The sequence below is a fragment of the Ornithorhynchus anatinus genome, chromosome 2, assembly GCF_004115215.2.
Source record: "Ornithorhynchus anatinus isolate Pmale09 chromosome 2, mOrnAna1.pri.v4, whole genome shotgun sequence".
Taxonomy (NCBI): domain Eukaryota; kingdom Metazoa; phylum Chordata; class Mammalia; order Monotremata; family Ornithorhynchidae; genus Ornithorhynchus; species Ornithorhynchus anatinus.
This window is the reverse complement of record NC_041729.1, coordinates 34,379,116-34,393,055: the sequence shown is the minus strand read 5'-3', so window position 1 is coordinate 34,393,055 and position 13,940 is coordinate 34,379,116. Positions and strand designations below refer to the sequence as shown.

Below are 13,940 nucleotides of genomic sequence, written 5' to 3'. Positions count from 1 at the left end.
GTGTGTGTGTGTGTGTGTGTGTAGGGGAAGCAGCAAGGCACAGTGGATAGAACACGGGACTGGAAGTCAGCAGGTCATGGGTTCTAATCCTAGCTCCACCACTTGTCTGCTGTGTGAGCTTCAGCAAGTCACTTAACCTCTCTGTATCTCAGTTACCTCATCTGCAAAGTGGGGATTGAGACTGTGAGGCCCACATGGGACAGGGACTGTCTCTAACCTGATTTGCTTGCAGGGCTTACTACAGTACAGTGCTTAACAAATATAATTATTATCATTATGTGCAGGTGTGGGTGAAGTTCCTTGAGAGTAAGGACGGTATCTGTTCTTAGAAGCTGAGTTTGGCGAGGTGTGGGGGAAAAAGAGGAGAGGAAGGAAATGCAAAGGAAAAGTGGGCACACCCTGGGCCAATCCTACTTTCTGGGATCTTCTTTTCCTCAGCTCCCTCTCCTTTCTGTGTCATCAATGTGCTTCAATCTATGACCTCTAGGCTTTTGGTATTCGCTCCACCCTCAAACCCGCAGTCCCTTTGTACATATATTCAAGTTATATATTATAAATTATTTATTTATATCAGTGTCTGTCTCTGCCTCTACACTGTAAGCTTATTGTGGGCAGGGAACATATCTACCAACTCTGTTATAGTGTACTCCCCCAAGTGCTCTGCACACAGTAAGCACTAAATAAATACCCCTGATTGACTGACACGTGCTTTTTAGATCTTGTGTAGGAGTCTAGATTCTGTTTTCTGTACTCCTTCCTAGGACTAATGAGGACAAATTGTTGAGATGGGAAAGGAAGAGGGAAAGAGTGACTGAGTAGAATAAAAGTGATGACTAGTTAGGGGAAAACACCTGTAAGAATTAAATCAAGTAATGATCAAATTTTAAGAAAGCAACAAGCTATATTTGATGTGAAAATAAATAGCTCCCATTCGAAAAAGTGCCATTTTTTCCCTAAACCACCTACAACCGCACAGACTCGGGAGTGGCAAGATCTAGACTCTTCCCTTTCTAACCCAAGAGTTCAAAAAGTTACCAAGTAAAGAATCAGCACTGTGGTGTTTTAGGAGGACGGGGTGTTACATTTATATGGGAAACATGGCCGAGGGATTAATACGCATGGTTAAAACTACCGTCAGGCAAGAGAGATACTAGGTTAACAATTAGTCCAGTCTTATTTTAAGGGAAGGGATGTCTATAAAATAGTAATCTATCTGCAGTTATACAGCAAGGGAGCAGGCCTCCAAAGGAAAGGTACTGATGCTGGCTCCCGAAGCCAGACCAGATCCGGGGCTCTTGGTGAAGGCTGCAGTAGCCCATTTTTCAGGCTAAATAACCACAAGCCGGTTAAGGGCATTTGAAAGGTGTGGGATGCTTCAAATTCAGCCAAGTGGGAATTCCCGCTCCTGCTCTTCATCCTCGCAACCCCCGCCCGGGGAGACAACAATCAAGTGGAGAAACTTGCCCAGCTCGGAAGGGATAGTTGAAAAATAAAGGTTCATTCATCACTAGAAGCCAGGAGCTCATCCATCTCACAAAGGGAATGGAGGCCTTCTAAACAATGAGAGGGGGATCCTCCAACAAGCTGGAGAAACCTCAGTTGCTGACAGCTCGCCATTTATGGCTGTTCTTTGCCACTGCAGTGTGTTTACCCTTGGAACGATGACTAGCCTTGAATACTACTCCATGTTCTCTCTCCTCGCCTAGATTCTTCACTCTTCCACGAAGTCTAGTCTTCTAGACTGCAAGCTGGTTGTGGGCAGAAAATGTATCTGTTACACTGTACTCTCCTAAGCACTTAGTACTGTGCTCTGCACACAGTAAGCGCTCAATAAATACCACTGACTGACTGATTGTAGTCTAGTTTATACAAACTGAGGGCCCTGCTAAAAAGCATGTGGTGATTGGAAGCTTGTAAAGGGAGGAGAGCTGAGTGTGGGGAAGTCAGCAGCAGCAATGACGATGGTGGAGGTCAGCAGGAGGGTTGACTAGAGAGAATGGCAAAAGGCCCAGTCCTGGGGCGCTCTGCCCGCCTTCCCCCAGCAAGCAGCACGGCGTAATGGATAGAGGGCAGGCTCGGGAGTCAGAAGGTCTTGGGTTCTAATCCTGGCTCCACCACTTGTCCGCTGTGAGGCCTTGGGGAAGCCACTTCACCTCTCTGTGCCTCAGTTCCCTCATCTGTAAAATGGGGATCAAGAGTGTCCCATGTGGGACAGGGACTGCGTCCAACTCGCTTTACTTGTATCCACCCCAGCCACAAAGTAAGCGCTTAACAAATACCACAATTCTCTCTAGACTGTAAGCTCGTTGTGGGCAGGGGTATGTCTGCTTATTGTTATACTGTATTCTCCCAAGCGCTCAGTACAGTGCTTTGCACATAGTAAGTGTTCAATAAATGGGACTGAATCTTTCCCGTCCCTCTTGCTGCAGATCCCGTCTCATCTGCCACATTCTGAAATACCTCTGGGGCTTCCCGGATGGCCTGTCAGGATGGATGTTGAAGAGGCCGTCATAGCCAGTCCCTCGCTTTGATGATATAATAGACATTCCAATATGCCGCCTTGAGTAATGGCTTAATAGCTCAGAACTTCAAGAAGGACAAGGCTCATAAACACTCAAAGCAACCCTCCAATGCGGCTTTTCAAAGCTTCCATTGGGTGAGCTTTGCCTCACAATTCTGGTTCTGGAGCAGGTCTCTTTTCCTAAGATTTATGAACCAATATCAATCCTACCCTCAGGAAGAAGGGCTTATAAAAGTAAAGTTAAATGACCAAATTCTCTTGGGGCCAGTACTAACAGTTTCTAAACAGATGGGCAACAGAAAGCAGGATGCCCTGCCTCTTTCGCTGGCTTGGTTCCACTTAGAGACCCTTTCCATGATTGCCAGCCCCAACCCACTCCCTCTCTGAGTGAAACAAACGTTCACTTGTGCTTATTCTGGAAAAGTGGATACTGCATATTTCTATCCAGACAGTAAAAGGGGAGCAAATTGGGCAGCTCACCCAACCCATCCTTATTTCGGGGCTCATTCAGGACAATACCCATTCATGGTAGAAAACCTCAGGAGATCTTTCCTAGACTATAAATCCGTGTGGTTGTGGAGTGAACCAAGGGAGAAATTTGTTTCCCAGTCCCAATGGGATAGCCAAGTGGTCTTGTGGGCGGGGGAGGAGGAAGAGTACCTTTTACTGTCTGATATTCAGGAGGATTTAGTGAGATGGAGGACAAGGGAAATGAGACAGCAGTTACAGAGGCAGGGGACTAGAGGGGATGGCAGGGGGGTTTCTCCGTTGGTGAAATCTCACCATTCCTTGTGTAATTAGCCACTTGTCTATAGGCTCCATGACAGAATTCCCACCTTTCCCTCTCCTCTGGGCCGAGAACAGAAAAGTCCCGGGAAAAGAGAAACCACAGCAACACCCGTGACAAAGAAATCAATAGCATGATGGCAACGACAGTACAGTTTGTATTCATTTACACGTTAACTTAATCAAAGAAATTCCCCCGTCTCCTTTCCCCCTCTGTAAAAGAGAAAAAAGTTTTAGTGATCAAGAGGAAAGTCAACATTCAAAACAGACCCACAAGTGATAACGACTGAGTAAGGATATAGGAGTTCACGCAACTCTGCAGGCGGTTTACCGATTCTCTGCAGGCGGTTTACCCAATTCATATTTACCTGTCTCACATGCATGCAAGGATCCAGTTCTCCCTACCGAGTAATGTACTCATTAAGCAATTAAAAAGCATCTTTTTGATAACATGCTCCCTGAGACCTTTGAAAACGCTCCAAGTCATACTTTCAACGGGGCAAGGTTCAATACGCCCACCGCATCTACTGGGTGCAAAATACGTTGTCCAGTCGTCTTTGGTTAGATATAGCTCTCTGAACTGATAACAGGTGAGGCGGAGTTTCAGCTACAACAGCAGAGCAACAGCAAGTACCGGTGTCCAGGCCAGGACCCAAGGGAGAACAACAGTTCCAACGTGAATAAGGTCAGTAACCCCAGCAGTCTGCAACTTCCATCATTTACCACTGGGTCACCACAGTGATGATTCAAGTTGCTGTCTATTAGGCCTGCGAAATGGCGGGGGTCGGGCGGGGGGGGGAATCAACTAGTTTGGATTCTCCTCCTCATGGTTCAATTCAAAGTAAGTCATTGTGCAGATGTGGATTTTTACTTCACAGATCATTGACACGAAAGGAAATCCTCTTTCAAGACAATCCGAAAAGCAACCCCCATACAATGAAGCAACAGGGTCACCTGGAGAAAAGAGCAGGGGCCTGGGAGTCAGAGGACCGGGGTTCTAATCCCGGCCCCGCCACCTGTCTGCTGTGTGACTTTGGGCAAATCACTTCACTTCTCAGTGCCTCATTTATCTCATCTGCAAAATGGGGATTAAGACTGTGAGCCTCATGTGGGACATGGGCTGAGTCCAACCTGATGATCTTGTTACTACCTCGGCGCTTAGTACAGTGACTAGCACATAGTAAGCACTTTACAAATACCATTTTAAAAAACACAGCTCTGGAGATCCAGCAGCTTGCTACCACATGGGGCAGGGCCCTAGGAAACAGGTGTCTATAACCTCTAGACTGCAAGGTCGCTGTGGGCAGGGTATGTGTCTGTTTATTGTTATTTTGTATTCTCCCAAGTGCTCAATACAGTGCTCTGCACATAGCGCTCAACAGATATGACTGAATTGAATGAAAGGTGGCAGGACCGACTCTTCAACGCTCCTCCGGCTGTCAAGGGTACTCAAAAGCTCTAGTTCCCACAACTTGCAAAACCCAAGAACTGAAAGCATTTTATACCCATGGACAGTTTGGAATGAAAAGTCTGACCTCTAGACTGTACACTTGTTGTGGTCAGGGAATGTATCTGCTAACTGTTGTATTGTACTACCCCATGCGCTTAGTACAGTGCTCTGCACAGAGTAACCACCCAATAAATATCACTGATTGACTGACTGATTGATAGGGAAGACTCAGGAATGTGTCCATTTATTGTTGTATCGTACTCTCCCAAGCGCTTAGTACAGTGCTTTGCACACAATCAGTGCTAAATAAATGACTGACTGAATGAATTAATAAATGCAAGGTTTTCCTGAGCCTTCATTTTGGGTGCAAAAAATGTTTGGGAAACTTGTAATTTTCCTAGAAAAAGCATTTCTGGTTAGGGCAGCTACATGTAAAGAGTATCAAAGAACTTACCTGACTCTTTGTAACAAGATTCATAAGGGCCTAGGTTTCAGAAGACAAATCTTCCCAAAACCTTTCAAGAATCTCCAGAGAAACTCTTCATTACCACTTGTGGTCAAAATCTCTCCCGCTTCCCTTTCACACATCTACACTGACTCCTTTTTATCCCAAGCTTTCCAAGAAGCTACTCAGAGTTCCCTCCCAAACAAACATTTTGTCTTAAAGAGATATTTCCAAATAGCCTTGAGTTTCTTTTTTTCCTTAAGAAGTGTGAATATTTTCAACAGAAGGCCAAGTACCAGAGAGAAACTACACACATCTGTGAATCTGTAATCATACTGTGTCTTCTTCTCCCAGGTCACCCTTAAACACTTGCTACAACTTGGCCCTGCTTGATTTATTTTGGAGATTTTTTATATAACTCCACTTCTCTAGAGAACCTGGCTTTTAAGGTCATTGACTACCTTGTTTCCACAGCCAGGGTAAAGAGCGTTTAGAACCTACCACTCCAGGGTTTTGTTTTCGAATGTCCAGGGCGGAAGTCATTCCTCCAACGGCCTGAGGATCCTCATAGGTTACCCTGAAAGCCAAGGAAAGAGAACGGAGTTAGTCTGCAGCCAATGGCAGTGGCTGACTGACATATCACCATCCATTTTGCTGAACACATCCACAAAGACACCAGAAAGTGCTCCAAATTAGTTTGGGGTTTCAAGAGAGGCTGAACTATGTCACCTCCGGGAGTCAGGAGAACTGAGTTCAAACTCTGGCTTTGCCTGCTATATCACCCGGAGTATAGAATGTCTCAACTTTCCTTAGTTGCCCAGTGTAAATTCATCACAACTTCCTCTGCCGTACCTCTTCGTCTTACTTCATGGGGGAAGTGTTTAAATATCAACAACATATAGTCTCTAAGGTGTTGGGAACTTCTCAGAGAACTTCTCTTACAGCTGCATAAAGGGAAGACGGTACTGACTGCTATTACAACTAAAGAAATCTCAACATCAATCAAGAGGAGGAAAATGCAGGGCGTTAAAGGCCTGGGAACTACTGCAACCATCTGTGAGAAAAGTAAAACTTTTAGCTGAGTAGGTCCCCCAGTTCCTGTCGATCAGGAGTCACGGTTGAAGCTCTGCAGGCGACAAGGAGACCTAAAGTTTACTCTATCATTATTTATTTATTTATGGTATTTAAGGGTTTACTATGTGCCAGGCACTGTATGAAGCACTGTGGTAAACAGAAGATAGTTGGGTCGGTCACAGTCCCCGTCCCACATACGACTCACAGTCTTAATCCCCATTTTACAGATGAGGTTACAGAGGCTCAGAGAAGTGAAGTGACTTGCCCGAGGTCACAGAGAAAAGCTGGGATTAGAACCCAGATCCTTCTCACTCCCAGGCCTGGGCTCTTGCCACTAGGGCACACTGCTTCTCTAAAAGTAGAAATAGAATGATTCCTTTGTTTTAAAAAAAAAAAAGGGAGGGTCAACTAACTCTCCCTTGATATTTCGACAGGCTGAGGGCAAGGTTCAGGACTGGGTCACCACCTGCAATAAGCTCAGTCTGCTGGATTCCAGCTGACCTAGACAGCGGAGGTGGATCAGTTTTTGGACTCACTGCTCTCACTTGGGAAAACTGGAAAACTGATTTAGCTGGCAAGGCCAGGTACTTCCCTATCCGCAGAGCTTCCAAAACCTGCAGGGTGTCATAATGGAGAGGGAAAACTAAAAAAAAAGTACGGTCCTTGCCAAGGTAAGTTAATAGGCTCATCAGGGCTCAATTTAGTTTGTTGGGTTTGGAAAAAAATCAATATCATCATTGATTGCAAACTGAGCTGCCACGTTGGCCCCAACTTCAGCAAAGATCAGGACTCGGTTCTAAAACGCTTTCTTCAATCTAGCCCAACCCAATCTGAGCCAAACGCGACCTGAGGTGCTAAACCCGACTGATTAAGTGTCTTTGGGCCAGTGAATATTTTTTAAAGCCCCGTTTGTGACTGACTGGGAGAGAGGTACTACCAATATGAATAACCCCATAATAGGAAAGTTGGTCAGCCAGTCATATTTATTGAGTGCTTTCTGTGTACTAAGTGCTTGGGAGAGTACGATGGAACAATACACAGACACATTCCCTGTCTACAACGAGATTATAGTCTAGAGGGGAAGACAGATACTGTGCAGTAAGAGCTCATTTGACATCCTCGACCGGTGCCAAATCTTCGGCTAAAAGCAGTTTGAAAGGTGAGGCCCCTGGGGAGTGCCATCTTTCATAAATAAAAGTTCTCTCTTTGGGCTGGCCTTAGGCCAGCAGAGAGCCAATCTCATCTTCTTCTGCTTTACTTCAAAATTCCACTGAAAAGGCTCTACGTACGTTTTACGTTGCTCAGCCAGGGAACTTCCTCTCGTCTGGGCAAACATGTCAAAGTCATCTCGGGGGTTACAGTGCTGGAGCGAGCTGAGAGTTCCACTGACGCTGTTCGTCCCCAAGTCTACGATGACAGAACATTCCAAAAGTCCAAAAAACCCAAGAAACTTGGGGCTCACTATGTCCATCCCAAAAGATGTCTATGGAGCTAGAAGGAAATGGTTCAGAATGATTGAACTACACCCTGAAGGAGTAGGGTGAAGCCCAAGGGCAAAGAGAGACAGAATAGTTGGCGAGGAGGGGAGGCTGGTGGAAAAAAGACTCTTTCAACTTGGCACAGCCTGCACAAGCCGGAAAAAATTTCCCTTAGGGGAAACATTAGGGGACAAGACACTTAGGCAGGAAGAGGGAAATCTAAAAAGCAAGGAAGAGAGGGAGGGGGAGGGAGAGAAACAAAAGGTGCTTACATTTTAAGTGAAGAATCGAGGAGCATTGTACAGTAAGTTTCACCACCACTTTTAAACCTGATGAACTTCACGAGTTAGTAGCTCAGTTTAATTCCATCCCACCACAAATGGTATTTTTAAAAACCTGTTTCCAGCTGAACCGTCCTCATAATAATAGTAAGTGTGGTATTTGTTGACCACTTACGTGCCAAGCAATATACTCAGTGCTAGGACAGATATGGATAATCAGGTTCCACATGAGCCTCAGGGTCTAAGTAAGGGGGAGGAATAGGTATTGAACTCCATTTTGCAGATAAGGGAATTGAGGCCCAGAGAAGTATCCAAGGTCTCAGAGCAGACAAAGTGGAGGAGCCTGGATTAGAAACCAGGTCTTCTAATGCCCAGGTCCGTACACTTTCTATTTGACCATGCTGCTTCTCTTGGACTTTGGAAGAAAGAAAAAATGCAAATCCTGGAGAGCTCTTTAGATAAAACAGGTCAGTTGGCCATTCAGTCTCCTTTCCCAAGAAAGGATAGGGTGTTTTATCATTTTTCCAATTCTTCTCAGTCCTAGTTCTGACAGAGGAACAGTGTCATTTGGTAAACAACTGTAAAACAAAGGAGAATCTGGGATTAAATACTCTTTTTTTTAAATGGTATTTGTTAAGCACTTACTACGGGCCAGGCCCTGTACTAAACGCTGGGATAGAAACAAGCTAATCAGGTTGGACACATTCCATGTTCCACGTGGCTCTCACAGTCTTAATCCCCATTTTACAGGGTGATTGTTTTGTGGTGTTTTGGATGGTAATAAACTCCCACTCAAATTCCAAACCCCATCTCACTGTGGTGGTGGTGGGAAGGGGGGAAAGAGGAAACAGCCAAAAGTAGAAGAATGCTTTTCAGGACTCTCCCAATAGCAGTGAAGATTTCTGACCTAAGAACCACTTGGGATATTGCACGTGGTGGGCAGGCTCGATCAAATCAGTCGCATTTATTGAGTATTTACTGGGTGCAGAGCACTGTACTAAGTGCTTGGGAGAGCAACATATAACAGAGCTGATAGACCCATTCCCTGCCCTCATCAAGCCTACAGCCTAGAGGGGGAGACAGACATTAATAGTAACAAATTATGGATAAGTACATAAGTGTTGTGCAGCTGAGGAAGGGGTGAAAAAAGGGCACAGAGCCAAATATAATCGTGACACAGAGGGGAGTGGAAGAAGAGGAAATGAGGACTTAGTTAGGGAAGGCCTCTTGGAGGAGACAGGCTTAGCAGGAATCCTAAAAATAGCCGGTTAACATAGTCAGTGAAAACTGCAATGGCTACTGAGGTAGTTACAGCCTGGTGGCCTGGGGTGTGATGACCCAGCAGGTTCATTATGCAGTGGTCGATTTCTTATCTAAAATCCTCTGCAGTGCACTTGACCTGATAGCTTGTTGGCTGGCTGGGACAAGATGGTGCTGCCCAAAACCACAGAAACTACAGTGATTCCCTTCATGCAGGTTCTGAAGTCTTAGTGACTGGACCGAGGTCCGTCTGCCTTTTATGATGGGAAACGCCATCAATGGAAATGCTAGTTCCGGGCAATCCTCCCTGGTAAATACAGGGCAAGTAAAAGTCCAAAAGAGATTAATTCCACTGACCTAACCGCGAGCCTAAAGGAATAAGGGATTTAACAGCAACCCAGATATTCACAGGAAACAAAAACTTACCAAGGCCCGCAAGCTGTGAGGAGAGAGAAGATGGCGGTACCACATTTCCAACCATCGGACTCACTACCGCTGGGGACCCAGGACCCAGATCTATTAAGTTATCCTCTGTCACCTCATTCAAAACCTGTCAGGACATGAAAATAGCGGTGAGTTTCAACATTCAAAATTTTTCACTTACAGCTTCTGAAAGAAAAACCAACTACCGGGAGTTCCTCACCTCTCAAAAGCCTCCAGCGGTTGCCCAACCATCTCCACATCAAACAGAAACTCCTCACTATCAGATTTAGAGACATTCAACCAGCTCTCCTCCTAACTAACCTCACTCGTCCCAGCCCGCACACTTTGGTCCTCTACCATCAAGGTATTTTCTAGGCCTCGATCTCATCTCTTTCACCACCGCCCTCTTGCTCATGCCATTCCTCCTGCCTGGTGCTCTCTCCCCCTTCACATCTGACATACCATCACTATCCCCATCTTCGCAGCCCTATTACAGTCATATCTCCCCCCAAAAGTCTTTCCTAAGCCCTCACTTCACCTATTCACGCTTTCTTCTTCATCTGCACTTCTCTCTTACACCCCCTAAACACTATGATGCCCACCCCTGCCCACAGCATTTACGAAAACACCCTTATACGCTCTTTCTTCCCCTATCCCACGTTTTATTTTAAGATCTGTCACCCCCACTAGATTATAAATTCCTTGAAGGCAGGGACTGTATCTATCAGCTCTACTGTTCTCTCCCCAGAGCTGAGTACAGTGCTTTGCATACAGTAAATGCTCAATAAATACCATTGCTTGACTGAGACAGAACTCCAGAAGTTGGTTACAAACCCGAATCCCAACTGTGTTGCTGTGAAAGAAAAAAGCAGTGGCCCTAACAGAGCTTGCTTAAAATGGTTCTGCTTGAAAAACCTCAGAAACAGGCTGGGCAGTTTCTGCTTTTCCTGCCTGTTTTCCACAGGGGATTATAGGAAAGCCCCGACAGTGATGAGCCCCCTAAAGTATACTAGCAACGATCGTTCTTTCTTTCACAACCCCAAACATGTTTTTAACAAGAATCCATCAGGCAGTGGACACCAACAACATGCAGATGGGTTGAGAGAAGATTTAAATGAGAAAAAAATAAAAATAATATCAGGAAAGGTTCCCGGGAGACTCTGAAATAAGATACTCACTCCATTACTGGCGTTTTGGGTGGAACGACCTGACCTGTATCGTTCAAACCTGGTGTAAAAAGACAAAATATAAAAATCAATGGGGAAGAGAGAGAGATTGAACTTACTCAGAGAATCAATACCATCTAGCTCTCTCTGGAAATGAGAGTACTCTCGGCCTTCTTGGGTACCGGACGTATCCTGACACTTTTCAAGTAGATGGGTGGACTGGAACAATCTTTAGTTCGTGGGGAAAAGTACTGCCAAGTAGACCAGTTATCGCTCACATAAACACACATACGCATTCATCCCGGCTGACAGAAGAGGCTTTGGACCGCCTTGCATGCAACAACTGAATGGATGGAATTCAGGGCGGTTGACCAGGCCCTGGATACGAAGGGAGTTAGGAAAGAACGACGCAGAAAAATACAATCCGGATGCCTGGAATGGGGAGTGAGAAGGAGTGTGGCTTAGTGGATAGAGCACGGGTCTGGGAATCAGAAGGACCTGGGTCCTAGTCCCGGCTCTGCCATTTGACTGTGTGATTAGTGGCAAGTCACTTCACTTTTTTGGGCCTCAGTTCTCTCATCTGTAAAATGGGGATTAAGACTGTGAGCCCCATGTGGGAGAGGAACTGTGTTCAACCTGATTACCTTGTACCTACCCCAGGGATTAAAAAGGGGCCTGGCACATAGTAAGTGCTCAAAAAACATCATTTAAAAAAAAATACACATTTCTTACACCTAAGTAGGCATTTGGCAAAATTTCAGCCCAAAGGCACCCTGATCTCTTTTCTCTTCTGCGTAACCCTAGCACTTGGATTTGCAACTTTATCCACCCTTCCCTCAGCCCCACAGGATTTATGTACATATCTGTAATTTAATTATCTTAAAGTCTGTTTCCCCCTTTACGCTTTAAGCTCACTGTGGGAAGGGAACACGTCTACCATCTCTGTTACAGTGTACTCTCCCAAACACTTAGTACGGTGCGCTGCAGACACTAAGTGCTCAATAAATACACTTGATTGACTGATTTCACCACTAGTTCCTTGTGTGACCTGGGGAAAATAATATTCACCTGCCTGGGCTTCAGATTCCTATCGACAAAATAAGGTAATAATTCCTGCCCCCTCCCTATTCCAGAAGAGAGTCAGGAGGAGTAATTAGTTAATGAATATAAAATTCCCAAGCACCCTGAAGAAAGGTGCTACCAGATAAAGGGGGCATTATTACTGGGTGGTAATTAGCAGTTACTTCATGCATTAGGAAATGGGTGGGGTCTGGAAGAAGTCAGAGAGAAAGAGAGAAAGATGACAGAGAAAGCTCCTGTAATTCCCCAACTTGGCCAACGGTAGCCATAGCTCATATGGGGTGATTCGAGGCAGCCAGTGAGAGCCCTTCAACTTCCTACCACAGAAGATGTTAATACTTGCTAGTCGACTAGCCCGGCCAAATGCGTTTGGCTGGCTTCGATATGCCTCTCCTCCCCCACACCAGAAATATTCTCATGACAAGTTTTCCATTTCATTCGGACGGAAGACGCGACTGCACCCAGAAGGACCTGGGTTTTATTCCTGGCTTCACCACATGTCTGCAGTGCGACCCTGGGCAAGTCACTTCACTTCTCTTGGCCTCAGTTCCCTCATCTATAAAATAGGGATTAAGAGTGTGAACCCCATGTGGGATAGGGACTGTGTCCAACCCAATTAACGTGTATCTACTCCACACTTAGAACAGTGCTTGGCACCCAAGAAGCACTTAATAGCTACCATTATTATTATTACTACTACAGGTAGAACTGAATCTAGTGCCATAATGCAATATTACTGAGCTGAAGGATTGTATCTACCAGACTCTATTACACTGTACTCTTCTAAATGCTTAGTAAAGTGTTCTCTACACAGAAAGGGCTCAATAAATACCATTCACTGATTGATGGCCAAAGGCGTGGGGATAGCTAAAAGACCTTTCACCACGCTTTAGTAAGCTAGAAGGCATCTTAAAAATATCTTTTCACCATTTTCCTTCTAATTCGGAGGGGTCAGTCCTTAGAGAGGAAGACACCCCTAGATTTTGCGCTCCCTGTGGTCAGGAATGTGTCTGTTATATCATACTCTCCCAAGCACTTAGTACAGAGCTTTGCACACAGTAAGCGCTCAATAAATAAGACTGAATGAATGATATATTCAAGTCCTGTGCTTGTAGATTTTAGACGTGAAATGGCTTTTAAATCTGATCTTTGTATAACAAGAAGGTCACGTCCTGAGCTCTTTCTCTCTCAAGAATTCTCTTGTGTTCTTTCTGAGAGAAAATAAACATACTTGGGAATACAAAGGCTTGTCAGAAAAGCTTTCATAAAAGAATAATAATACAGCCATCAAGCCAAATAAAAGCGGGAATAGTTCCTTAATGGAGACTGGCCTTCAACTTTCCCAGAACTGTTGAATTTTAATATGTTGACTGGAACTGGGTCACTTTGCTCAGAGTTTAGCAGGCTTGGAGTGTGGGCTGCCGTGTCTGTTATGAAAGGAGAGGAAAAGGGCCAAGTACAACATTTATTAATGAGTTGCCCAGGAATCGCCTGGTATCCTGAAGGTGAAAAGGATCTCGGGCACCTACCATCAAACACGCCATCAATATGCCTGAAATCAGGAACTGGAACTCTTAATTCCTGTGGTTCTAGGACCTCACAAATGACTTGGTGACTCAGTTTCCTTATCTGTAAAATGGGGTCAGTGTCCACCACCCCAGAAACAATCTCCTAGAACATTGGGAGGATGCTTTAGGTGACAAAAATTTCTCTGTAACCCACTTGGAGCTGCTGAGATGCCCTGCAAAGATACAGGTTGAGTGTCCCCCAGGCTACATTTGCTAGATTATTCTTTCAATCCTCCAGTTAATCAGAAACTGGACACTGGAGTCAATGATCTTATAAAAAATGCAGCAGGAGCTGCCAGTGCATCGTTAATTATAAACTGGGTTTGTTTTTTTTTACTCTTTCTAGGTAAGTGCTTTAAATATGGATAAAATGAGTTTTGCAAGGCCTTTCAGACCAAACCAATAGAA

The 13,940-nt window shown here is 45.0% G+C and overlaps 1 protein-coding gene across 7 annotated transcripts in view; it reads right to left on the bottom strand.

Annotated features, from left to right (window-relative positions):
- The window catches only part of TOM1L2 (target of myb1 like 2 membrane trafficking protein), a 113,415-nt gene that overhangs the window by 15,271 nt on the left and 84,204 nt on the right, over nt 1–13,940 (bottom strand). For 3 of the 7 annotated variants that reach the window (XM_029058062.2, XM_029058064.2, XM_029058065.1), the window contains 5 exons: nt 10,897–10,945; nt 9,722–9,845; nt 7,566–7,683; nt 5,704–5,779; nt 3,305–3,370 (listed from right to left, as the gene is read on the bottom strand). In XM_029058062.2, coding sequence (XP_028913895.1) covers nt 3,305–3,370; nt 5,704–5,779; nt 7,566–7,683; nt 9,722–9,845; nt 10,897–10,945 — 433 coding nt within the window. Of the gene's footprint in view, nt 1–3,304; nt 3,371–3,422; nt 3,521–5,211; nt 5,284–5,703; nt 5,780–7,565; nt 7,684–9,721; nt 9,846–10,896; nt 10,946–13,940 lie in introns of those variants that run through there. The other 4 variants (XM_029058063.2, XM_029058066.2, XM_029058069.1 and 1 more) reach the window with 3 other exon arrangements.